The 27,852-nt window shown below is 47.4% G+C and overlaps 2 protein-coding genes across 4 annotated transcripts in view; one reads left to right on the top strand and one right to left on the bottom strand.

Annotated features, from left to right (window-relative positions):
- MPV17L (MPV17 mitochondrial inner membrane protein like) lies at positions 1 to 26,072 on the bottom strand. The gene is made up of 5 exons (XM_088444565.1): positions 25,852 to 26,072; positions 7,158 to 7,782; positions 5,002 to 5,072; positions 3,921 to 3,950; positions 1 to 1,212 (listed from the first exon to the last, which is right to left on the bottom strand). Exons 2-5 carry the CDS (start codon positions 7,462 to 7,464, stop codon positions 1,012 to 1,014), a joined length of 609 nt encoding a protein of 202 aa, XP_088300691.1. The 5' UTR covers positions 7,465 to 7,782; positions 25,852 to 26,072; the 3' UTR covers positions 1 to 1,011.
- LOC148508451 (uncharacterized) overlaps positions 26,073 to 27,852 on the top strand; it is a 262,947-nt gene continuing 261,167 nt past the window's right edge. For 2 of the 3 annotated variants that reach the window (XM_088444558.1, XM_088444563.1), the window contains exon 1: positions 26,074 to 26,367. The gene's annotated coding sequence lies outside the window, so the exon portion shown is untranslated. Of the gene's footprint in view, positions 26,368 to 27,852 lie in introns of all 3 variants that reach the window. The other variant, XM_088444564.1, reaches the window with a different exon arrangement.

Here is a 27,852-nt window from a genome sequence, read left to right on the forward strand (position 1 = left end):
TTATGGTTTTAGAAGTAGTTTTTTTACTGAATTATTTTTCCTAAAACAGTAATTGAATGTTTTAGGCACACATTGCCCACTAAATACAGTAGTTGCAAAACACAATGCACAATGAATGAATATTTCAGTGTATAGACAATCATGTTTACTCTTCACAATTTGTTCCCAAATGGCCAGCTCAAGGACAACTGGTGCGTTGGAATGCCAGAGTCTTCTGACCAGGAAACCGTGGTGTTCTAAAGCGATGACACACTTAGTGTAACATGAAAGTGAATAGGGAACAACACATGCAGCAAAGGAATCATTTAACATGACATTGGTCACAGGGGAGGAGGAGGGGCGGGTGCAAAAAACAGGCTTTTTACAGGGGAGGTGGTTGGCTTACAAAACAGGGATTATTTTACTACTAAGGGGGTGTAGGGGTAATGTAAATTAGGATTTATGACCACTGGGGAGGTCTATTGCCAATGGGGGTGGGGGGGAGGACAAGGGGTGGTTTAAGATACCCCCTATGTATATATATTTTTTTTAATAAAATATATGTATTTTGTAGAAAACGTTTTCAACTATATTAGATTTAAATAAACACCAACAATTTCTGACTGGTTTTGCTGTGAAAGATTTGTCAGTTAAGTAAGATGGTGATCCCCATTCACAAGATGTGTGCATATCATTGCTGGCTCATTAATGCCATGGTTTTCTGGTCAAAATATTTCAGCATTCTAAAATGCCTTTAAACGCATTTAAAGTATGCTAATAGCACCATTGACATAATTACTAAACCAATTCAGCATCACTGTGGTGCTGAGCCATTTTTAACTTGACCTAACGTGACAATATGCTGCTGTTCTGTAATCCCACAGGAGGTGGTTTCCGAACATATTGCATGAGACAATCAAGGGTCCACAAGTGCAGATATGAGGGCCACACTTGGGGTCATGGCCCAAATGTTGTACACGTCTGCAGAATGAGATATACAAGTCCTGCTGCAGAAAAGATCAAGTCAGCTCACTACTTGGCAGATTTCTTCTCTTCGTTCTCGGTTTGGGTCGTCATTTTACCACCAATGATCGGTAAGGTCTGCAGGAATCGTGTAGTGACCTGATCAACATCTTTGTTACGTATATAGCATAGAAATGTGGTCCACAGAAAGGCGCATACCCCAATGTAGGCAGTTCTGACAAATGGTGGTATAATGCTGAAATTTATTGTCTGCAAATATAGATACAAAGCACAATAAACAAAATGTAACATACCATAACACAATGGAGATCTCACATTTTAAAAGGAGAACTAAAATCTGAAATATATATTTAATATTCATTATATACGAGGGTAATCCAGAAAGTACAGACCATGTGGCCATAAAAAAAAATTCTATTTTTTGTTTTTAACCGTTGTTGCCTACAAGCTTCAACTCCTCATCTCTTGCAAAACATTTTCTGCCCAGGAACTACAGGGTGGATGATCGAAAACTTCCCACCTAATACTGCAACAAGTTATGGGCATCCTGGTCGATCTTCGTCATGCACATTTGTTCATCCACCATTGAACACTAGCTGGGATACCTGGCATTGCCCGGATTGAAGACTGGACCCTGAAGTACACCTGCAGTCTTTATTTGTTTACAGTGTCCTCGCCTATAACCCCATTCCATTGATCCTGAAAATGACCCCACTGCTTGCTAACATGCATGCAAACAGTGGCGTAACTACCCTGGGTGCAAGGAGTGTGGCTGCTATGGTGCCCGAACTGCCTCTGTGACCCACCCCTTCCCTGCACCCAATTACGCACACAAGGTGGGCCAGTCCAGTCAGGGCCGCCGAGGGGGGCCCGGGTGGCAGCGGTGTTGATTTGGTGCTGGCCCACCAGCTGATTACAGCTGGCACATAGGCAGGCAGACATGAAGAGACAGCGCCGCCGGTCGCAAGGCAAGCAGAGCTCATGTACCGGCAGCCAATCAGCATTGGCGGCACCTGATTGGCTCGCGACTGGTGACAGATTCAAATTGCGTCTGCGCTGTCTGTCCAAATATGCTTCTGCCTTCTGGTGCGCCAGCTGTAATTAGCTGGTGGCCTGGCCCCAAATCCACACCAGCTGGCTGCTGATGGCTCACAGGAGGAGACAAGAAGCTGCTGAAGGGACACGAAGAGGTGAGTTGTTGGGGGGGGCATAATGTGTAAGGGGCATTACTGTGTGGCATAATGTGTAAGGAGCACTACTATTGTGTGGAATAATGTGTTATGTGGGGCAATACTACTATGTGGCATATTCTGTAAAGGGCAGTACTGTGTGGTAAAATGTGTAAGGGGCATTACTCTGTGGCATAATGTACAAGAGACAGTACTACTGCATGACATATGTATAAGGGGTACTACTTTTTTGGCATAACATGAATGGACTCTGTGTGGGGGCAAATGTATGTGTTTTTTTACCTTTGGGGGGAGCTTTTAAGATCTTGCTATGTGGCCCTCAAAGTTCTAATTACGTCCTTGCATGCAAACACAGAGGGCTAACTAATACCCCTTTTACACCGACCTAAAAATCCCAGGTGAATCAACCCAGGATTTTTGTCTGTGTAAGTGGATTCACCCGGGTCCAGGGACCCGGGGATCCAACTCGGGTTACTTTACAGGATTGGCCACGGGACGTTCCATTGGCACCCTGCAGTGTAAACGGCACGATTCGGGTCACGATGACCCGGATTGTGCCGCATGCCACCTGATTGGCCGGCTTCAGTGGCACTTGGAGATGACGCTGCCTCATCTCTCGTCTTCCTGCAGTCCCCTAATCATTTTTATATCAAATCTCAGGAGTATGACAGGGAAGGCAGACCTTGGCTGCATGTCCCTGCAGCTCAGCATAGCCCTGGAAACATGACAGGTCACATTGTCGTTCTGATAAAAACATTTGTTGATTCAGTAGAACTGCAAGTGCATGGGCCTCCCTGTAAAGTGTTTTTGTCAAAACCGCCACATTAGTGGCTATTTGGAACTTGTGTGCAATGGTATGCATTTCGCTTGTGTGGGGGTGTCCAATCACTTTTGTCTACATAGTGTAGAATTTGTAAAATGTGTTTGTTTTAAGTAACCCATTTAATTTTTTTCTTTGGTACTTGTTAATTATACAGTCACCACCGTAGCTCACTGCTGCCTGACTGAAGTGATTATTATTTCAATTGACTATTACCTGAATTATTCAATGAACTTAAACCAGGCATTAGCAGTTTTGAAAACCTTGGCAGATACGAGAGATACAAGTAGAAGAAAGAGCGCCACGCTAGTAAGCTACAGTGACATCTGTATTATCAATAAGCACTTTTCTTCTTTACAAATCAATATGGGCATATCTATCTAATAATTGTGTAAAGTCTGTCCTGTCTCCAACAAGCAAGTGCGGTGGGAACTGAGGCATGCGCCCCAAAGGCTCCTACTGCGAGTGAGACGGGACAGACCTAGCATAGAAGAAAAAGCAGGTAAGTATGATAGTGGGGTAGAACCAAGCGGAGGAGGTTGCTGGACTGAGTTGGGGGGAGGCGGGATTGGACGGGACAGATCAGCAGAGAGGGGGGCAGAGCATTGTATAGAGAGAGGTAAAATAAACAGTACTGCAATAAAAAAAGTTAAAGCATTTTTTGAATCCCTGTATTCTGGTAATGTCACCAGTGGCTGGTGTTAACAAAACATGGTGTACCAACTTAATGCTTGATAAATAGGTTAGTCACCAAAGGCAACACTATAATATAGAGGGGTAGATGAAAATACTTTTACCAGTGAAAATACAAATTTTCTCCTATTACGAGGCTTTTTACCCTTTCATATAATACTGTGTCCTAAACTGAATAACACTTTTGCATGGGCTACATATAAAATGAAAGGATTTTAGTTTAATGTGTGCATTCCTGAGCAATGAGGTCTTACCTGAAACACTGTCCAGCACAACACTCCTGTCTGTAACGAGGAAAGATGGAAGACAAAACATTTATCAAAATAATTTAATGTTTTATTTCGGAAATCTAGATTTTATTTATAAAATAAGAGTATTACTAGAGTCAAGTATCCAAAATAATGAGGACTATCAGAGTAGATTTTTTGGAAGACAAAGGTTTGTATCTACTGCAGCAATATCTCCACTGCTTAACAAAACTTGTTTCTTAAAATGACCAATTTGCTTCATAAATTAGAAGAAGCATAAATTTGCTGCCCTAAAATAGACGCCATGTTGATGTACTAAACACATACCTGCTGACGTTCTGGCTGCCCCTCCAAGACAGATTGGCATAGTAGGGGGGCGTGATCGGCATAGTGGGGCACGGCCAGACAGCTTACTCGGCATTTGTGGGTGGAGCGGGGGTGTGGCCATGCGATCGCGTCATTATGGCCCCACCCTCGCTACACAATGCCGAGATTACCGCCACTGTGAAGCAGGGGCGCGGGGCCAAAAGAGTGAATCACGTCATCAGCCTCCCCCGCTGCGGGGGTTTCTCGTGTAACCGCGGGGGTGGGGGGGGATGGAGGGGTCGTGGCCTTGCCTGCCTTTCCGGGGGGTGGAGGGGGGGGGCGGGAGCGGCACCCGATTTTAGTGAGGCTCACGGACGAATTGGAAGAGTAGGCAAGTATGACTAAACAGTAAAAACATATGTGTGAACAAAATAGTTATATAATATCACAGGAGTTAGAAATAGTATTTGCGCAGTCTCCATAATTATTATTATTGCTACCAAAAACGGTAAAAAACTAAATATACTAAAGGACATATATGCACTTTTAATATTAATCAACCGGCCTATTCTTATATACATGAGAATCTGCGTCCTAGCTTGGAAAATAATACATACATTGTTTTCAATGCTCATAGATGCAGTTGAAAAACAAAAATAATCTTTCTTTATAATTAGTAAAAACAAAAATGATTTTAGAGGTGTTAGTTAAGAGTTAGGAAATCATGGTAGTTGGGAACTTTGACATAATATGATCATAAGAAATACAGACAGTTCATTACCTTGTAAGTTGGCCAAAATTTCTCTTTTAAGTTTTTAAAAATGTCTTCTTCTCCATCCAGAAGACTTAAACCTACAACGGAGGACAGGTTTTAATGAATAAAACATGAAACAGAACTATATAAAACAGATATTAGCCATCAATTTGCAACTGAATTCTTAACCACTTATGTGGCGTGGTGGCCTGTGATGAGACCGCAGCCAGCAGTGCTTCATCTGACAAGGTCGTATCACATGTGACCACATTGCACACAGTGTCTCCCGGTTTTTGAAGAATAGATCTGTTCTGCACATGTACAGAAAGCATCTCCTCTGGCTCCCCGGACCCCCAGGCAGTGATGTATTACACTAGGGGTGGTGGAGGAGGTGGTGGTGGTGGTATAGGGTTAAACAACAGGTTCTCTTTTACCACCAAGGTGGTGGGGTAATATTAATCTATTGCCACTGGAGGGTTTATTGTCAATGGGGGGGGGGGGGGTGGTAGGTAAATATCCAATGGGGGCCTATGGACATGGGAGGGAGCGAGACACCCCATAGGCATATTTTTAAATACAAGTTGAGTCTCCCATATCCAAATATTCCGGTACAAAAGGTACAAAATTATTGCATAAAATGACCTTCAGGCTGTGTGTATAAGGTGTATATGAAACAAATGAATTTCATGTATGTACACAAACTTTGTTTGTGCCACAAAATTATGGAAAATATTGTATAGAATTACCTGCAGGCAGTGTGTATAAGGCAGGGGCATCTTTAGAGGGTAGGCCCGTGTGCATTCCTCTCACTCTCACTCCGGTGGCCGGCAGCCGACTGAAGCGGCTGGCCGGCCACCGCAGAATCAATAGACTCTGGGCACTAGAGTCTATTGCGCATTTACCTGGCGATCTCTTCACAGCGCATGTGCAAAATGCCGGAAATATGGCCGTGGCGCCCATATTCCGGCATTTGGACAGCGCTGGGAGACCCGACGCGGGACTTCGGAGAGGTAAGTAATACCTTACCTCTGCACCCAGCAGCTCTACACCCTGCACCCATTACAGATACGCCCCTGGAATAAGGTGTATATAAACATACATACATTCTATGTTTAGATTTGGGTCCCATTCCCACGACATTTCATTATGGTATACAAATATTCCAAAAAACGCAATATTCAGATATCCAAACTACCCCTGGTCCCAAGCATTTTGGATATGGGAGACTCAACCTGTAACACATTTGAATTAATTTTTAAAGATATATATTTTAATCTTTATTTAAGAAAAAAAAAAACTATTTCTGACCAGTTTGGGGGAAAATCATCAGCTAAGTGGTTAAAATGGAATTTGCCAGATTTTGTTCTTCCCAGTTACAGAATGTCAGGATATACTGACCTATAAAAGTGCCCAGTACATACATCCGAGAATAACAGAACTAGAGATAAATATTGAAAAATTGTGATATTTCCTTGGAAAAATCTTTAACATGTTGGACTATTCCTAGTAATTAGAAACAGATGGCAACTATTATAAAAAGTTGACAAGTATGGTTCAGGTCTTTTAAATCTCCCTTCTTTTGAGAAGCTTGGAGGGGACATGCAGATGACTGCTGTGGTGATGGGGGCCGAGCACTGTGCATCATTAGGCTCAGCCCCCCCCTTACTGACCCGCGAGTCACAGCATTATATTGCCCATTTCACAAGGTACTGGTTGGGATGCAGGAGCGCCATCTACTCTTCTGGGAGGCTTTCCAAATATTTGAAAGTCTCCTAGACATGCCTGAAGGGGGCACCTCTATTCCATAGTCCAAGGCTTCTGCCACTGACACCTAATAATAATTGTATGTCGACATATTGGTTGTCGATCTAACGTCCATATAGACATTCTGAACCTGTCAACATTCTGGTGTCAACATTTTGAATGTCGATTAGTCATATCACATCCAAAAATTGCAGGTGTTACTTATTTTTTGCTGTTTTAACTGCAAAGTTTTTATTGTTTATGTTGCATGGATAACAGTAGCAGACTTTACCTATGCTGTTTTTTATACAGATATAAACATGTTCTGACACTACAAAGGTTGGTATTGATTTGTTAACTGTGATATAATAGCATTGAAATGTATGTATCCTCACACAGACAAAGTGACGCATACACTACTGTTCTAAAAGGTACATTACCTGTGTAGAAAGCGCTGATTGTTATAGGAGCCGCCATTAGCTGATCACATGCAACCTTCCTTATGACGTTCCGGGCTGCAGACCCTGGAAACACTCGTTCTATGAATCTCAGCCAGAAGAAGTTAAAATTGGCATGAAAGCAGAAACCCACAATGCCCACTTTAGCAGTCTGCCTAAAATCAATTGGCTCATTGGGTCCTTTTGAAAGTCGCTGTTGTACAATATCAGCTGTTGCAAAGAGAGAGCCGTAAATTGACACATTGGCCAGCCAGGGATGTCTTTTTGTGAAACGTATAAGACTCCGCATTTTTATTCACAGAAAAGTAACCAGAAGAACTGTATTGCAAATCGCGGATACAGACGCTCGCTTCTCATCAGCTTTCAGTTTCAAGTTGTTTGTTCTGCTTAGGAACAATCAGAGCAGCTTATTTTGAACTTTAAGGATTAGGAATTTTCTATTCCACACCGTTTTTAAAATAAATAAATAGTAGGTCTACTTATTATATAAATGTATAGCGAGAATAAAAATATATAGACCACAAAAAATAAACGGATATAGGGCTTTGTAAATCTTGAAAATGCTGCGTATTATTCTTTGTATTTAGAGTCAGAGATTTCTTCAGTCCTAAAAAAAACCCGACAAAAACAAAAATGAATGTACAACATAACTGTTATATAGTAAGTGTATGTATGTCACTAGGGGTAATATTTATTTATTAGGGGTTCTAGACCCAAAAATTATAATTCCTTATCTCCACTTGTTGTGGAAATAAGAAGTTATGAATTTCCAGGATGCCCCATTAAACACATGCAGGGACAGAAGTTTCTACGGATCCTTCTCCCGGTAAATGTTGCGGAAGGTTGCTCATAGGCTACAATAGTAAATTCGGCAATTAAGCCACCCCCATAGAAACTTTTGCAGTCGAAAATGGAGGGCCGCAACAGATATGTCCCGGGGATAATTAATATTACAGATGTTTTCGTGATATAGCTGGCAAATATCAATAGATAAATAGGCTCCTTAGGGCCATTGCATAGTGTTATGAAAGAACCTCCATTTATGTTCTATACAAGACTACTAATATGGTTTCAGAATGCCCTTGGTCAGCCACATTGCTGATAGTGTGTGAAAATATGAGATATGGTAAGAACTTACCTTTGTTATCTCTATTTCTACGAAGTCCATAGGGTTCCACAGTATACCTTGGGGTATAGGTGTGACGTCAGTCATCGGGCACCATAGAGTTAAGCTTTCAGCCTCCCAGGATGCACTAGGGTCCCCCTCCTATACCCCGCCCCCGAGCCAAGGCACCTCAGTTAGTTACCAAGCCATAGGCCGGAGGAGGAGAAGGAAGAGAGAAAGAAGATCTGGATACACACAAGAATCACACTCACACCAGAGGGAGACGGAAACCGGTGACCAGAACAAAGCCCATCTGCAGCACAGGTGCGACAGGGCGGGAGTCCTGTGGAACCCTATGGACTTCGTAGAAATAGAGATAACAAAGGTAAGTTCTTACCATATCTCATATTTTCTACTTCAGGGTCCATAGGGTATCCACAGGATACCTTGGGGATGTCCCAAAGCAGTATCCTTTAAGGGTGGGGACACTCCTGTGCTGAAAGGAGAATCCGCCGCCCGAAGGAAGCATCCTGAGAGGCGAAGGTGTCAAACCTGTAATACCTCACGAAGGTATGAACAGAGGACCACGTAGCAGCCTTGCAGATCTGGACTGCAGAGGCACCATGTCGAGCTGCCCACGAAGGACCCACAGACCTAGTGGAATGAGCCTTCAGAGAAGGAGGAACCGGCAGACCTTCATGAAGATAAGCTTCAGAAATAGCCATACGGATCCAGGCTGCCAAAGTTTGCTTTGAAGCAGGCCAACCCTTTTTACGGAAGCCATAGAGGACAAACAAGGCGTCCGACTTCCTAAACGAAGAAGTGCGGTCAACATAAGTCCTTAAGGCCCGCACAACATCCAAAGTGGCCTCACCCACTGAAAGACCAGGTGAGTTAAAGGCTGGAACAACTATTTCCTCGTTAACATGAAACTGGGAAACAACTTTGGGAAGAAATTCAGGCCGAGTGCGGAGCACTGCCCTGTTGCCATGAAAAATCAAGAAAGGGGGTCTACAAGAAAGAGCCCCTAAATCAGAAACACGTCTGGCCGAAGCTATGGCCAGAAGGAAAACAGTCTTAGCTGTTAGCCATTTAAGATCCACTGAGCCCAGTGGTTCAAACGGCGGTTCCTGGAGAGCCCTCAGGACCACAGTCAAATCCCAAGGCGCCACAGGTGGAACAAAGGGCGGCTGAATGCGGAGAACACCTTGCATAAAGGTGCGCACATCCGGGATTGTAGCAATCCTACGGTGAAACCAGACAGACAGGGCCGAAACCTGTACCTTCAAAGAAGCAAGGCGAAGCCCATGATCTAGTCCCGCTTGTAGGAAGGCGAGTATCCTACACAGACGAAACTCCCGCGGTGCATAACCTCTCGGTCGACACCACTGGAAGAACGTATGCCACACGCGATGGTATATCCTCGCGGAAGACAGTTTCCGAGCTCGTAACATGGTACGCACTACAGAGCTGGAAAACCCCCTGGACCTCAACATGGCTGTCTCAACAGCCACGCCGTCAAAGACAGTCAGGTCCGGGTGAAGACAAGGACCCTGCGACAGAAGGTCCGGTCGTAGCGGCAACCGCAGAGGACTGTCCACGGACAGACCCTGAAGGTCTGAGAACCAGTGCCGTCTGGGCCACGCGGGAGCTATCAACAGGAGCGTCCCTCCTTCCTGTTTGAATTTCCGGATTACCCGTGGAAGAAGGGAAACCGGAGGAAACAGGTAAGCGAACCGGAACGTCCACCGGACGGACAGAGCATCCACCAGAGACGCCTCTTCGTCTCTTGTGCGAGACCCGTACACCGGCAACTTGTTGGTGTGCCGGGATGCCATAAGGTCGATCTCTGGAAGACCCCACTTGTCCACCAGTAGTTGAAAAACGTCCGGGTGCAGGGACCATTCCCCCGGATGAACGTCCTGGCGACTTAGAAAGTCCGCCTCCCAATTTAGCACTCCCGGGATGAAGACAGCTGATATGGCCGGAAGATTGCGCTCCGCCCATACCAGGATCCGAGACACCTCTACTTCGGGTTCCTCCTTGCCTGTTTATGTAGGCCACGGTAGCGTTGTCCGACTGGACCTGTACTGGGCGACCCTGGAGAACCCGATGTGCCTGCTGGAGGGCATTGAAGACCGCACGGAGGTCCAAGATATTTATTGGAAGCTCCGCTTCTGTCGGAGTCCACCTGCCCTGGAACAAGCGTGGACCCGAAACTGCTCCCCAGCCCCGAAGACTGGCGTCCGTTGTCAACAGGACCCAATTTGGTACCCAGAACGGACGTCCCTTGCTGAGATGGGTCGTCTGCAACCACCAGGCAAGGGACAGGCGAACCTCCGGGGTGAGCACTATCATCTGGGACTTTAGAGACTGAGGCAGCCCGTTCCACTTGGACAGGATCAGGTGCTGCAGAGGTCTGGAGTGAAACTGGGCATATTCCACCATGTCGAACACCGACACCATGGAGCCCAGTAACCTCATCGCCGAGTGTAAAGACACCCGGCGGCTGTGCAGACAACTGCGCACCCACGACTGTAAAGCAGAGATCTTTTCCCCCGTCACAAAGATCCTTTGCTGTCCCGAGTCCAATAAGGCTCCGAGGTGCAGAATCTGCCGAGACGGGATTAGAGTGGACTTCTGCCAGTTTATTAACCAGCCGTGCCATTGCAGTAGCACAATGGTCAGGTCCAAGTGGCGCAGAAGGAGCTCCGGAGATCCTGCCACTAAAAAAATGTCGTCCAAGTACGGCAAAATGCGGACTCCCTGCAGCCGCAGAGAAGCCGCCATGACCGCCATCACCTTGGTGAACACACGCGGTGCTGTCGCCAGGCCAAAAGGTAACGCCCGAAACTGAAAGTGGTCGCTGCGGATTGCAAACCTGAGGAACTGTTGATGGCGCAAAAGAATAGGGACATGCAGGTAAGCTCCTGTATGTCCAATGACACCATGTAGTCCCCAGGTTCCAGCGCCAGAATGATGGACCGTAGGGTCTCCATCTGAAACTTCGGCACCCGCAAAGACTTGTTGAGAGCTTTGAGGTTGAGAATCGGACGATACGACCCATTGGGTTTCTGCACCAAAAAAAGATTGGAATAGAAACCCTGGCCCCTCTGGGAGAATGGAACAGGCACTATAACTCCAGCCTGGAGCATAGTGTGCAAGACCTTCCGCAGCTCCGTGGCCTTGTTCCGGTCTGATGGTAGACCCGTGGTGAAAAATCGAGCCGGGGGTCTGTGCCGGAAAGAGAGGGCGTAACCGTGGGAGACCACCTCGAGAACCAAAGTGTCTGTCGTGGTGACCGACCAACACTGGGCGAACTGCAGCAGGCGGCCTCCCACTTTGGGATCCCCCAAAGGGAGGCCCGGACCGTCAGGCCGCAGGCTTGTCATCTGGCTTAGGGGCCGGACGTCTGGTACTCCATGCCTGCTTCCGGGGCTTGGCCGATTTCTTGGGACCAGCCTGTCGGGGAAAAGACTGTGGTTTGGGCCTGCCCTGGGCCCTATAAGACCGAAAGGACGATGGTCCTGAACCAGAAGGAACAGCGGTCGACGGGAGACATGCCGATTTGGCTGCCGCCAGCGTGGCCACAATCTTGTCCAGATCTGGACCGAAGAGAACTTCTCCGTTAAAGGGCAACGCCTCCAAACCCTTTTTGGAATCAGCGTCTGCCTTCCAGGATCGCAACCACAAGGTGCGACGAGCAGCCACCGCTGCTGAAGAAATTTGAGACACCGGGGTACTAATGTCTAAGGCCGCCTCGTTGATATAAGTGGGCGAATCACGGAGATTACCAATCAACTCCGCCTGTTCGGCCGGACAGTCGGAATCAAAGGACGCCTCCAATGAATCCGCCCAGCGCTCCATCGCTCTGGCAACCCAGCAAATTGCCAAAGCCGGCCGCGCTGCCCCCCCGCAAGGGAATAAGCGGACTTCAGGCAGATCTCCACCTTGCGGTCCGTAGCATCCTTAAGGGAGGACATGGATGGCATTGGCAATGTGGCACTACGGACAAGACGTGTCACATGAGAATCCACCTGTGGAGGGGATTCCCACTTAGCAAAATAATTATCCGCGAACGGATAAGCCACCGCCAGGCGCCTCTGCGGTTGGTATCGCTTGCCAGGCTGTTTCCACGCCTCCTCTAAATGGTCCACCAACTGACCCGAAAGAGGAAAGACTGTGGCGTCACCCTTCACATCCTTAAAAAAGGCATACTTGGATTTAGCCGCTGGGGGAACTTCGTCCTCAATCACCAAGGCTGTGCGGACTGCCCGAATAAGTCCAGGAATATATACCTTGGACTTAGCGTCTGCGTCCTTAGTATGGAGAGGTTCCTGTTCGTAAGGATCCAGAATCTCCCCATCATCAGACGTCCCTTCGTCATCCTCATAAGGAGCCGACAGAGACGCCACCGGCCGTTTAGGTGGCCGCATCACAGCCTCCCCCTGCAACACATCCGACAAGTGCTGTACAGAACTCGTCAAGGAGTCAACCCACGCCGGCTCCTGAGAAACCGGGAGAGGGGAAATAGGGAGACTGCGGGGTACCACCAATTGTCTTGGGAAATCCTGCATGGGTGACGACACCACTGATTGCTGGGACAAACCCATCTGCGTAAACGCGGGCTGCAGAGCTAACTGGCCCACTAAGGTTGTAAGCGCCTGAGCGAAACAAGCCCAGGGCGGCTCCTGTACCGGTGCTGTAACCGTAATAGGCCGCGCCATTGACAAACACTGCCGGCAAAGGCCCTCCGCGCTACCCTCCCCCTCCGCTAAAGGTACTTTACACGTAGTACACTGTAGCCAGAGAGGAAAGTCACTTTCAGACATGATGGTACAAAGTATGTGACCCCTCTCACCAATTGTTTTTTAAAAAGGCGAGAGACCACCCTGCAGCACCGCACCGCAAGGGCTTTTAGCAGAAAGAACAGGGACAGTAATAAGGCTGACAGTTAGTACAGGCAGTAGCGCTAGCACAGTCACATACAATGCAAAGAAACTCAATTCCTGCACTAACCAGCGCTGATCAATCAACTACACAGACACAGAGTCTGGTAGGACACAGCGCTGCATACACAGACCTGGACCAAATCGGAGGAGAGGTGTGCGGGGGGACCCAGACCACGATGCCTCTGATTCCAGGCTTCCAGCAGCGTTCACCATGCGTTGTTAAGATGGCCGCCGAGGAGCTTAGAGGAGGCTGGCCTGGGGGAGGAGCGCTGCCACAGGGCCAGTCGGCAGTGTGCAGAGAGGGCTGTGTGCAGCGGGGGAGGCGCCGGCTGTGAGACAGGGAAGGCGCGCTCCCCTGGCATGCATTTAACCCCCGGGACGCCGCAGCGCTACTGCTCTGCTGCGGTCTGCTGTCCCAGGGGGGTAGTGGAAGCGCAGGTTATATACCTGGCTCCACGCTGCAGCCAGTCCCCAGGGAGCCCCCTGCCTGGGGACTCTGGACCATGTAACAGCGGGGACCCACCGCGGGACCCCGCTGCTTACCTTGCTGTCCTCCTTGATTCCGGCCATGGTTCGGAACATCTGGGGTCACCGCTAGCTGTGACCCCAGATGCTCACCAGCATCCCCGGATCAGTACCGGCGGGGGTGTAGGGAAGACAGCATGGACGTCAGGACTGACTGTCCATGCTGTACATCCAGATGTGCAGCCACAGCTGCATTGCAGAAAACTTCAGGGGCTCTTCTTAGCCCCCACTCCAACAGGTGCACCCGACTCCGGCCGGGCACCAAACTAAACTGAGGTGCCTTGGCTCGGGGGCGGGGTATAGGAGGGGGAGCCTAGTGCATCCTGGGAGGCTGAAAGCTTAACTCTATGGTGCCCGATGACTGACGTCACACCTATACCCCAAGGTATCCTGTGGATACCCTATGGACCCTGAAGTAGAAAATGCATTTGATTGTAAAGCATAAACTATAGAAAAATATATGTGCCCAATTCAACAAATAAATACAATTCCCGAAGTACATTTTGCAGGGTGTATATATACACATCACGCCCTCTGAAATCATCATGAACTTACAGCACTGTACTATGACATGACCACTGGACATCATCGGAATACTATTTATATTTGATATTGTAATTTTAAATACAAATGTTTAAGATATAGTAACATGCAGTAAATAGCCTAAGAATAGAATAAGACCAGAACCAGATAATGATAATTACATTCAGCAGCTATAACAAGTGATTGATCAAAATTAAGAAAGAGACCACTCCTAATTTCTGCCAATGTGAAGTGCCATCTACATGCATTTGTACAAGGAAGTTAGTATGACACAATTATGCTAATACCACTGCAAGCCCTTCCCTTGTGTACATCCACACGTATGAATGTGCAAGGACTGACACGCCACTTTGAGTGAATTTACATGCTGAAATACTGCTTGGTGCCTCTTTAGATGAAACATTGGTTTCTCCATCAAAGCTTTATTGCCCGAGGCTATTAAATTAGGTTCCCTTTCCCCCCAAACCTTTGTTAATGCCCGTTAAATGAACGTGTTAACTGGCATTAACACTGGTTATCGGATGTTAACACACCGAATCTGTTTACGGATTTGCGCATCAACTGGCTGTTATCACCCGATAACAGCACAGTTATCAGGGTTTTCTTTTCGGGTCCCTTAAGTTTTATCAATATTGCCCATTCTGCCTTAGGGGTATATTTACTAAAGTGCAGGTGTTTAGAAGTAGAGATATTGCCCATAGCAACTAATCAGATTCTAGACATTACCTTCTATAAGGTGCTAGATAAATGTTAAGTAGAATCTGATTGGTTGCTATGGGCAACATCTCCACTTGTAAAAATCTACGCTTTAGTAAATATACCCCTTAATATCTATTATCTGGAAACTCAAGAATTTCAGTGAGTTCTCTAGGACCCCCGGGAGAGAAACCTCATCTATCAATACCATCATTTTACCAATGAAGTGGGTGAATCAAGATTTTGGTGAAATGTCCCTATCTCCGCTCTGTGATGTACAGGAAGGTTGCCATACAATTACGGCAAGTATGGCTTTATGTTTAGCAAATCGTTCTTTGCCATTCACATATTTGTCCCAGTAAAGATAGTGGTGTGGGTGGTGATGGGGATGGATAATCATAATATTGTTAATTAGGATGTATGCATGCACAATTCCGGGGGCAGTGCTCTAAACACAATACTGTGGTGCATTTAACATATGAACAACTCAACAAGTTTCATCATATCTCTCTGTGAACCTGCTTGAAAAATATTTGTACTGAATCTATTACCCGTAAGCAACAACAATCAATAAATACAGGGACTACTGAAGTTTACCAGCTAGGTGACACACCCAAAATAAATATTTACACTGAAAAACCAACCAGTCAGTAATAGAGCCGCGTTGTAAACTGGTTTCACAATCTCAAAGGCTACGTAATTTTGATTAGACTCTATATTATAATATGCATTAAATAGACATAATCCACACAAGCAAAGACGAGCTTGTAGTGACTGGTGCTGATAACGTACCATTGCCAGGTAATTGTCCGTAGCACTTCTGTCAGTCTTCAATAACTCCAACTAAGCATTTCAGAAATGTGACATGGTAGCTTCCAAATAATGAGCCACTTTCATTTGTGGTTCAGCTTGTGAATATCTGAAGACCAGTGGACCAGAGTAGATGGGTATAACAGTATGATGTAATTGTTGTAAGAAAAATACATACATGTTGGTGGGGGCTTCGCATACAATGCAAGTTTTATATCAATTTGCTTGGGTCTCTAGATGATGGATAATATCAAATCACCAGTGAGTATGGTAATTCTGTGAGAGATGATGGTGACCCCAGCATCCCAGTTATCACAGCTTGTAAACACTTCTGTCAGCAAAGAGCAAATGTGAAGCTGCAATAAGGATTTTAGGCCCTGATTCAGAGCCGATCGCTCTGACAGAGCGCTCGCTCTGAATAAGGGCCCGAGACCCTTGTGGTAGGGTCTCGTGGCCGCAAGCCCCAGAGAGCTTTTGGCTCAAACAGAGCCAAAAGCTCTCCCACAGACATCACCTGTGATGTCAGTGGGGCCGCCCCCAGACGGTAGGCGTTCTCATGGGAACGCCTCCGTCTGGGCAGCCACCTCCCCGGCCCGCCCACCAAAGGGGGCGTGCTGTCACTCAACATCGACAGCACGCCCCCTTTGGTACGAGACCCGGAGCGACGGATTGTCCGTCGCTATCTGGGTCTCGCGCATGCGCACGACGGAGCCGGCTCCGTCGTGCGCATGCGCTCTGGGCCACCATCGACCCGGTTGCGAGCGCTCAGCGCTTGCGACCGGGTCTGAATCAGGCCCTTAGTTCGGTTTGAAGGGACATTACATTACTAATCGAAGCCAACTGAGAACAAATGTAAAATGAGGTGAGATTAAAGCTTGTAAATGTACAAACAAACCTTAGCTGAAGCTATAATTCCGATTTCAGCATGAACCGTCAACAAAGACAGTAACAGCAGCCAAGAGATCTCTGCCTTGACGTGTAATACTTGAGGGGCTCTGTAACCTGACTAAACCAAGTATTAATGCCTCCTACTTACCAATATACTCTTACTTTCCTGCCTGAAATAATGATATATTTTTACTGGTTGCTTTTTCAGCGAGGTTATTATGCATGTATTTTGCTGCTTATATAACCAGATGTAAATATATACTTGCGGAGGTGCACATCATTTTGGCATACATTGTAAGAAGCTAGATAAAAGGTGCATCATTGGGATAGGCAGGATTAGACAAGTGGAGGTATGTGAACGCACTGACTGAAGTACATTTATGTGCACCCAACCTGCTGTACTTAATTTGCGCATTTGTCATTCATGCTATACTTAATCTATCCAAGTACAGTTTACTTCCATTAGGAAAGAGAAATATTTACTTCACACTATGCTGCCGATGGTGTGTTCCCTGTTGGAGGTGAACACACAAGTGCATATCACTATGACAAATAACTGTGGGTCTTATTCAGAGCCGCTCGCTCTGAATCAGGGCGGGTTTTTTTTTTTTCCTTCAGGCCGCTCGCTAAGCTGTGGGTGACCACCCACAGCTTTTGCGAGCGGCTTGGAGGTGGTCGCGATTATCGCGACCATCGGGCTTGCGACGAGACCCTGTGGTAGGGTCTCTGTTCACGCAAGCCCGAGCGGACTTCCTGCTCTAATAGAGCAGGAAGTCCACTACTGACATCACTAGTGATGTCAGTAAGGCCGCCCACAAATGCTAACCGTTCCTTTCAACCACCCGCCCTACAAAACGGGGCGAGCTGTCAACCAACATCGACAGCCGCCCCGGCTTGTAGCGAGCCCCGAAGTAACTGAACTTCAGTCGCTCGCTGGGGCTCGCGCATGCGCACGCCGGACGCTGCGCATGTGCAGGAGGCAAACATCAACCCGCTTGCGAGTGGGTCTGAATTAGGCTGTGTCTTTACTTTACCCTGTGCCCTGGGTCTGTAAGCTCCATGTGGACATATGCTGGTAATACCCCCTTCAGAGTAATGCATACTACTCTCCAGGAATGGCCAGGGGCTCCCGAAAATCATGTGGCTTACTGAAAGAGTGGGAAAGTCTCCCGCAGCCGCCCACTTCACTCAGGTACAGAGGGCTGATGACATGATTCACTTTGAATAGCATCATCATGGCCCCGCCCCTTGCTTCACAATGCAGGTAATCGCGGCATTGTCTAGCGGGGGTGGGGTCACGATGATGCAATTGCATTGCCACGCCCACCTTTGCGCGATATGGTTCCCGCAGTGCAGACCTGGCTGTCCCCTCCCGGATGGGGTAGCCCAAAGGTCGGCAAGTATGGAGTAATGTTCAGAGAAAGGTTTGTTTCAAATATGGGGGAGACAGTGTTACAGACCGGTTCTTATGGTGCGTACACACGTAGCGATATAAATGAGCGATTTGAATGATAACAATATCGTTCATATCGATATCATTCATTTTTCGATATCGATCATCCAGCACACCAGGGAGAGTGCAGGACGATCATCCAGCATATCGTATGGCTGGCTGATCGCTCCGCGTATACGCACCATTAGTGTTGACAAACTGTCATGTTTTTTAATTTCATTAGGGAGATCTGGACCCAAAGATCCAGTGGACTTGCGGGACTTGGATATATTATCCGTACTGTAGTAGACAGCCTGTGGGCCTGATTCAGTGCTGCATGCAAGTCTGTTTTGCAGGCTGATCTTGCAATATTTTGCAATGCACATGCGTCTGGCAACTACAGGCAATTCAGAGTCATATCTATGCATATTGCGGCTGATCGGGAGTAAACTGCATTTGCACGCAGGCTGTGTTCCTTGGGTGTGTAAGCAGAAATGCTGGCTATTTGAGCGGATCTTTTGCACAAGGTATAGGGCTGGTGCAATCATGTGCCGCTAGTGATAGCTTCTTTTACAAACAGATAAATAGGTGTGGGCACATAAATACGGCCAACTATGAATACAGGCAAATATCCACATTTCATTTTGAGAATACAACGTGGCCGATTTGCGTGCAACTCTGAGTCAGGCACTCTGGGCCTGATTCAGAGCAGCTCGTAAGCGCCCGCTCGTTCACTCTGAGTGATGTTCGCACAACTGCGCATGCGTATGGGTCGTAATGCGCATGCGCAAACCAGTCATTGCGGTCAGAAATTGTGCGCTCGCAAAACAGCGAGGGGCTGCTAATTTGATTGACAGAATGTACCGTTTGTGGGTGGTAACAGGGGAAGGTGCTTGAAAACGGGGGAGTGGAGATCCGAACGCAGGCGTGCCAAACGGTCAAAAGGGCGTTTAATGGGAGTGCATAATTAGTAAAGGAGCGTCATCGATCACGTCACTTGGTTGTCTTTTAGCCTGAACTGCTCGCAGTGATTGCGGTAGGAAAAACCTACCACAAGCACTGCGAGCAGTTCAGATGCCTTTCGATGTAACCGATTAATCTAATAAATACCGGAGATGACGTGTGTTGCGAACGGAAAAGGGGCTTCTTTACAAAATAGCGAGCGCATTTTTCGTTCGCTCGCTCAGATAGGCGTCAACAAACCACAAAGAGCGAGCGCTCAATTTAAATAGCCGGCCCCTTTTTTGGAATGACCGTCCGCAAATAGCGTCCGGCTCTGAATCAGGCCCTCTGTGTGTACACTAGTTCCTATGATTTCCTATGACTTGGCAGCTCCGGTAAGTGCAGCGATGACCATGCGTCCTCAGGACGCTGGATCGGCTACATATACTGTGCAGGGTGCCCGTCTGGAGAGTCCACAGGACGCTCTGCAATCCAGGCTGCTGCTAGCCAGGAGCAAATGTCATCAGGCAGTCTATGACCTCTGTACGACGACACCAGGCGCCCATAGCTAGTTACGGCCCTTGTGACAGGATTGGCAAGGGGTTTGAAGTCTGGTGAACATAAAAGTTCATTCATTTGTCAGCGAAAGTAAACTCCCACAAAAAGTAATTAACCTATCCAAACCTATCCAAAAGTGCTGTCTTCAACTCGTGCTAAGGGCTCCATTTAATAATGTTACCTATTGCTGCCAGCATATTTTGTTTATTATCACAGTGATACTTACGAAAATAGCACAGGTACTTAACAGGGCCTAAAGCTGGGTATACACTTACAAACGATTGTGTAGCCAGCTATGCGACCCACGATCCCAGTGCCGACGGGCCAACATATCAGGTGGTCCGTACATCGATCTGGTGCCCAACATGCCAGCACCCGCCACATAGCGCTGCATGGGTTGTCACTCGCATTGCCTGATCTTCCTGCATGTACAAAAGTTCAAGCGATGAGGCCGACGACCCCACGGGAGCGCGCACTACACAATGTAGTGCATACACACTGCACTGCACTGTTTGTTTTTCCGATGCATTGGATTCGGCCAAATCGTTAGCAATATTGTGTAGTGTATAGGGGCCTTAACTGTCCGGCGAGGTCCAGCAGTCCTCCTACTTGGAAATATCCTCTGCTGAGTGGCCAGCAGCCTGCCACTGCCAGCAATGAGTTGATAACTAATGTGCGTGCACAACAGGCTACTCTCCTGGACTGTCCGGGAGACTCACAAATCTTGGGTTACTCTCCTGTAATCCTGGAAAGTGCAGGCAAGTCTTCCAGAATTCACAGCTGCCATCCGCTGTCCACCCACTTCACGAGTGAAAGTGGATGGTCTGGGCGGCTTGATACATAGAAACATAGAATTTGACATCAGATAAGAACCATTTAGCCCATCTAATCTGCCCATTTAGGATTAGTTTATTAGGGTTAGGAATGATTTAGGGGTTTGGTTAGGGTCGGGGTTAAAGTAGGTTGTCAGGGAGTTAGGGTTGTTTGGGTATTAGTGTTAGGGTATTAGAGTTAGGGGTTAGTGGTTTGTGAGAGTCGGTCGTTTAAGGTTGTTTGGGTGTTAGTGCTAGGGTTTAGAGTCAGGGGTTAGTGTTAGGGAGTTAGGGTAAAGTTCCCTCTAGGCTGTTTTAGCGGGGCACCCTTAAGGCGGCGCCCTGTCGGTGCCCTCCTAAAACAACCTGCTGAATACTCTCCCCACCCACGGGTCGCAGTGTCCCGAAGGGGGGCAAAATTGCGGTGCAGCACTCACCAACGGTGAAAAGATGCTTTGTGCTTGCGCACGGCATCTATTCACAGTGAGGTAAGAGCTTGGGGGCAGCCCAGCATGTCTGTAAGTGCTGGGCATGCCCCAAAAGTGATGGAAAGCGGCACATTTTAAAGACGCCCCCTTTTCTCATAACCACACCCCATTTTTGGATGCACGCGAGAGTGCCCTTTCTACGGTCCGGCACCCTGCCTCACACCGGACCTAGAATGAACACTATAAGGGTATTAGGGTTTCTTAGAGTCAGTGGTTAAGGATATTTGGGTTTTAGTGCTAGGGTATTAGGGTAAGGGTACGTAGACAGATACTCGCAGCCAGGTCACCGAGGTCCAGCTGGGCAGAGGATCCAGGATATGACTCTGTAACAATATCCAGATCATCCCTTGTCACTAGTGCAATTAGTTCTGGAATTTTATCTCCTAAATTGCACTTGCACACATTCGGTAGCTCTAAGAGCTTTGTTAGTGCATCTCTTAGTCCTAACCATGTTCCGACATACATAAAACAATGACAATGATGATGCAATTTGTGCTGAATCCCCTCCCGCTTTGCCAAACTGAGCATTGTATAGTGGAGACCGTGCCCCTCTACCCCCTTGGGCAAGTATGATTTTACTGCATTGGTGTACCTGTGACCTGCAGGGATTCTACTCCTTGGGGTAAATTTACTAAGATTCGATTTGGTCCTGATTTGTCCCGTTTTTCAACTTGGATAGGATCGATCAAAAACAGCCGTTTTTTTCACTTAAAGAAAAAATCGGGAGTTTACTAAGTTCCCGGTTATGACAGAATCGTTTTGATTGATGGTGTATTTGGTCGACTTCAATGGAGGAGCCGTCCATTGGCTAAGAGAGGCGGGGACTGACCTCTCTCAGCCAATGAACACTCAGATACGGCTCTACAAAGGCAGAAGCCGCGTCTGAGCGCTTCATTCGGGAAGTAACAACCATCCTGGTTGTTACTTAGTGCGTGGATCGGGATTTTCGTTTTTTTGTTTAAGACGACCTTGGATGCCTACTTTGGACAAGGGAACCAGTCCAGGTCATGTAGGTGAGTATGTGTGTGTGTGTGTGTATGTATGTAATAAAACTTTACTTTCACGGTGTGCGTGTGTCTTGTGTTTTTTTTAGACATTTACAAGTGAACTACAGGTAACAGTGGGCCCTTAATGTCCCGCATGCTGGTACTTGTGGTTCTCCAAGTACCAGCATGCAGAGGAGGCTTGCTGGGACCTGCAGTTCTACTGTAAAGACAATGTTGATACTTCTCTTTTTTTTACACCACACATACACTATCAACCCACAACCCACCGCCCAGGGGTGACGGGGAAAGCCCTAGGCTATCAGCCTAGGCCAGGGGTGCCCTGGAGAGGGGGACCCCTTTATTGGGGGGGTCCCCAACTCCCCAGGGATCCCTGGCCTGGGCTGACTAGCAGTCAGGATTGATGCTGCGGCTGGGGGGCCCGGTGAAAGAGCTCCCCTGGCTGTGGCATCAGCCCCCCACTAGAAAGGGTCCGGTGCTGGTTCTGGGAATTACAGGGGGGCCCTACGCATTTTTTCCCCCTGTAATTCCAGAACCAGGACTGGTTCCCAGAGCCCAGTGCTGGTTGTACTAAGCACAGTGGAACCCTACGCATTTTTTTCCCTGTACTTAGACAACCAGGACTAGCTATGAAAAGTCCGGGGCTGGTTCTGTTTTAGGGGGGGACCTCACGTCAATTTTTTCTTTAAAATTAACCCTTACAACACACTAGTCATTCATAATAAACAAATCACACTGATTTGTGTATGTTGGAATGCAACTCGCAGCTCTGGAGGGGGTGCATTTAAAACTTCTATTGAGTACCCGATTTGAGTGTAAAACGGCCGAATTGAGCAAAACGAATAATGGTAAATTCCCAGTACAGTACTTCCGAATAGAGCCAATGGTGATATAATTTCTATTGCAAAACCTGGCCGAATTAGCGGCATTAAACCACCCAATTTCAACCCCAAAACCACCACAACTCATCCGAGTTTAATGATCGTAAATTCACGATTTGCAAAAGAGTGACATTTTCACCCGAGAATGCAAATCGGGACCAACACGAATCTTAGTAAATTTACCCCCTAATGTCTTAATTTTTCATGATTACAACCAATTGTGGGTCTAGGAAACCCTGTGCAGTACCTTCAGTTACGTCTTAAAACATACATAATCTCCACTTCCTCCAACTCATGCAAATATTTCTGCTCTACCATATCTTACAGTATATCAAGTTTTTACTATTTATGTAACAGCAGCCACCTTATCCCATATATCTGTTACATGGCTCTCAAATGCTGATTCATGATATCAAAGTGCTATTTGAAAGTCTGTATTTGTAATACCTTAGTTCTGTGGCCTAGTTACCTCTAGAGTAGGTAATGAAAATGAAACACCTCAATTAGGGGCTCATGGCGATATCACAACCAGAAACATTGATAGCTTTTCCTTACACCCCATAGAGGTGCGCAGAAAAATTTGTAATTTTACTGTTAAAAGTTTTCATGGGTTTTTTTGCACAAAAATGTCTAATCTACACATGTTCATGAGCAGGCACAAGATTTGGAACGTGATTTATATGCTGTGTTGTGTCTCTCTCAATACCCATTCTTTTGCCAAATTCGTACTGTAAAAAGTGCTTCTACCTTCATTTCATCAGTCTCGGTCTCAGAGATCTGAGAGAGATTTTGCATCCCTTAAAGCTAGAATATCATTTCAAAGAACACCTAGAGCCAAATGTAATAAGTCTTATTTGGCAAAATTGCATATTTTTCATCAATTCTGCTTTGGTATTTAAAGCAGCGATTTCTTTTAAAGGCAAAACCAACCTGATTTAGCTTATTACAAAATCATTACAGCAAAAAGTGCATGACATCATAGGTTTAATGGCCGGGGCATGCACAGGGCAGCATAAATCCCTTTTTTGGCCCTGAGCCCCTATCCACTTTGTTTGATACCTGCCAGCATCATCAGCGTGCCTTTGCAATAGCCCTATCATTGGTGCAAAAAATACATCTGAAAACAGGCATAATTACACTTCTGGCCAATTTTGCATAGCCCACAGTTCCATCAATGCCTCTGCAGTGAACACTGCCCAGTTATGTGACTGAATTGTGTATGACTGCACCACTCGGATTTACATACACTTGATTCTAGAGCATGCAAAAACATGCAAGATTATGAGTAAAAGCATGTACATTTAACTCTGCGCTGTCCCCTCACAGCGCAGAAAGGCGGTCCTGATGCTCTCTGTATTATGTAGCGGTCTCTGATGCTCTCTGTATTGTATAGAGGTCACTGTTATCACCTTTAGTATATGGCAGTCACTGTGATACTCTGTGGTAGGTGAGGTAGTTTAGTACAGGCAGAGATACTTACCTTTGTGTCTGGAAACAGTGGCGCCCACAACCACAGCATAAATGTAGTAGGCACTTTAAAATCACAGGGTTAAACATGAGCTTTGCCCTCACCCTACTAACATTTAAGATGTTACAATGTTGGCCCCTATATTCAAAAAAGCTAAGGATGATAACTAGGTACAGGAGAAGGGGACCGACCTGAGGGCCCGGATTGAGACCCGCTCGCTAGATGCGTTCGCACGCGGGCCAACATAGGCAAATTCCACGATCGCACAGAAAGGCATTAGTACGCCCACTATGTCTTGGCGTGCGATCGCGGTGTGTATCTAGACGCCCACCAGCCAGTCTTAAGACGCCCACTTTCCCACGACATCTCCAGGAAGTGTATGCAACAATCGGTAACATCGAGTAACATCTGACCCATACGCAGCACTTGTGGCTGACCATACCCTACTGCAAACTCTGCGAGTGCTTCACTGTGTATTTCAGCCACGTGACTTGTATTATGACGCAGTGTCTTAATTATGCACACCTCTGAAATGGCATTAGGACGCTTAGACATGCCTGCGTTCGCACCACCACACCCCCGTTTCCATCAACCACCCTGTCACCACCCACAAATGGCTTGTCCTGTCAGTCATGCTAGCAAGCTGGCTACGCGCAGAGAGCGCTTCCTGATCGCATGGACTAGTTTGCACATATGCACATTGCAAACATCGACAGTCTACATGCAAACGCAGCCTAGCGAGCGGGTCTGAATCGGGTCCTGAGTCTTTACCCCGGGACACAGAAAGCCTAGCTTCAACCCTGTGCTTAGTTATGGCAACATACAGTATATGATATAACAAATGGAATACTATATAAGGTCTGCAGTGTTTTATTGGGGTATAGGACATGGGTAGTAACTTCTGTGATTGCTATATAAATGCATAATACACAGGTGATTCATCAATAATAATAAAAATAATAATAATAGTATTCTATTGTGAGGGAATAGTATTATTACTAATAAAATAATTATTATCATAGAATAGTCAGTTGTGCAGTAATAGGAGTAGCAGCAGTAACAACAGCTAATGATAAAAGTCACAGATGGAAGCACCAGCAGGGCCTGTGTACCATTTATCGCACACTTTGCAAATTGGGAAGACATGTTTCTGCTGGTCACTATCGGTGGTGTGGAAGTGTAATGGGAACCCAGCATAGACTGTGACTAAGGCCAGGACACTGGTAGCAGACCATGCTGCCCCTATAATTACTGTACGTGACATGTGAGCAACCAGCAGAGGCAGCAGCACACAGACAATGACAGCATTATATAAATAGCTCTCCGCTCAGACTGCACACACACAATGCCCCATTCACAGCGCCCAGGCCACGCCCACAAACACTCCGACACGCCCCCTATGGCAACGTCCGCGCTGGCTGGCTGTGCGAGGTGACGGGTTTGCATTATTATACTCCCTGCTGCCCCATGATTGAACAGGAGAGATGGGCGGAAGCAAGAGCGCGGTTGACGGTTCCTGCCCTTCTCCCTCCCCCACGCCCGTGTCACCAACCACCTGTCACCTGTACCCACCACAAAGCCCGCTCCTCCTCAGGACATTCGCTGTACCTCAGCACACTCGCTAACTGCCGGCCGTCCTCACCGTACAAGCAGCAGCTCAGCGAGCGTCCTCTAAACACCGCTCGAGCCGCTGTCTCCGTCCCCTCTCATGCCGCAATCCCGTGCTACCTTCTCGCCTCCCATTGGCTGCCAGTCACGCCCATCATCTCGCCGTGACTCGTGATTAGTCAGTATGGCTGTACCGCCCCGCTGCCGGGGAACTAGAGTCATGGCTCCCTGGTAACAAGCTGTGTGTAGCGTCGTCTCTCCGCCAGCAGGGGCCGCGCTGGGCACGGGGTAGCAGCAGCAGTGCCCCCCCCCCCACCCTGCCTGCCCTCCTCTCCCCCGCTCCCAGCCACACGCAGCAATGCCCTGCTGCTGCCCACTAGCACTGCAGGCGCTCTCCGTGCCCGTCTGAGCCGGCAGCCCACTGCTCTCCTTCCTTTCTTCATCAGCAGCTTACCCAGCAGGAGCCTGTGCAGTGAGCAGGTAACTCTCTCCCTGGCTGATGGGGATTATCTAGCAGCTGCATTCCTGTCACAGACTGCACCCTGCCTGCTGTATATTATATTATACTGTATATAGAATAGTGTATGCAGGTGATAGAACGGGGTATTTATCAGACTGAAGTCCATGAGACATTATCTACTTCTCAGGCTCAGCTGAGGGGGGAATAGAAAGTACATCAGCTTTCATGTGATGTAATGATGCACTATATTACCTGTGACTGCATAGTGATGTGTAGTGGCCTAATGACAGTGATTGTCCAGTATTCTGCTTCTGTCACACTTCAGTAGAACAGGCTTCTGCTCTGTTCTACTGTAACCAGGCCTCGGTCATTCTGCAGAATCCAAGGCATGGCATTAGTGTATACAACTCTCCCCCATACAGTGCCCTGCCATATGCAGCTCTCCCCCCACACAGTGCCCTGCCATATGCAGCTCTCCCCCATACAGTGCCCTGCCATATGCAGCTCTCCCCTCCCCCATACAGTGCCCTGCCATATGCAGCTCTCCCCCATACAGTGCCCTGTCATATGCAGCTTTCCCCCATACAGTGCCCTGTCATATGCAGCTCTCCCCCATACAGTGCCCTGTCATATGCAGCTCTCCCCCATACAGTGCCCTGTCATATGCAGCTCTCCCCCATACAGTGCCCTGTCATATGCAGCTCTCCCCCATACAGTGCCCTGTCATATGCAGCTCTCCCCCACACAGTGCCCTGTCATATGCAGCTTTCCCCCATACAGTGCCCTGTCATGCAGCTTTCCCCCATACAGTGCCCTGTCATATGCAGCTCTCCCCCATACAGTGCCCTGTCATATGCAGCTCTCCCCCATACAGTGCCCTGTCATATGCAGCTCTCCCCCATACAGTGCCCTGCCATATCTAGCTCTCCCCCATACAGTGCCCTGCCATATGCAGCTCTCCCCCATACAGTGCCCTGCCATATGCAGCTCTCCCCCATACAGTGCCCTGTCATATGCAGCTTTCCCCCATACAGTGCCCTGCCATATGCAGCTTTCCCCCATACAGTGCCCTGTCATATGCAGCTCTCCCCCATACAGTGCCCTGCCATATGCAGCTCTCCCCCACACAGTGCCCTGCCATCTTTCTGACATCAGGCTGCTATGTCCTGGAAAGTTCATTAAAATAAATTATTATTTAGGCTGCCACTGTGGTGTTGAAGCAGTTGCCTTAAGCTGGCCACACACTAGACCAACTTACATCCAACCAGCCAACTAGTTGATTGGTTGGAATGAAAATCTGGTAAGGTATGAAAGCAAATGACAATCAGCAATATGCTCCCAAACGCTGGAAAATGGACCAAAACTGTTGTTTGAACAAATAGTTTAGATTAAACATCTAAGAAACTTGTCCGACGACCATTTTCATCTGTTTTCTGTCATTTAGGAGCAAATTGCTGATCATCAGTTACTCGCATACGTTACCAGATTTTCATTCCAACCAATCA

This window comes from Taudactylus pleione, unplaced genomic scaffold (assembly GCF_031769625.1).
Source record: "Taudactylus pleione unplaced genomic scaffold, aTauple2 ptg000366l, whole genome shotgun sequence".
Lineage (NCBI taxonomy): Eukaryota > Metazoa > Chordata > Amphibia > Anura > Myobatrachidae > Taudactylus > Taudactylus pleione.

What these genes read in the sequence shown, in the direction of transcription:
- MPV17L (XM_088444565.1), bottom strand. Translation starts at nt 7,464, where the DNA reads ATGCGGAGTCTTATACGTTTCACAAAAAGACATCCCTGGCTGGCCAAT. An exon ending in AATCAGCGCTTTCTACACAG is followed by an intron (nt 5,073 to 7,157) that starts GTAATGTACCTT and finishes CCTCCGTTGTAG; the next exon opens with GTTTAAGTCTTCTGGATGGA. An exon ending in AATTTTGGCCAACTTACAAG is followed by an intron (nt 3,951 to 5,001) that starts GTAATGAACTGT and finishes TCCTCGTTACAG; the next exon opens with ACAGGAGTGTTGTGCTGGAC.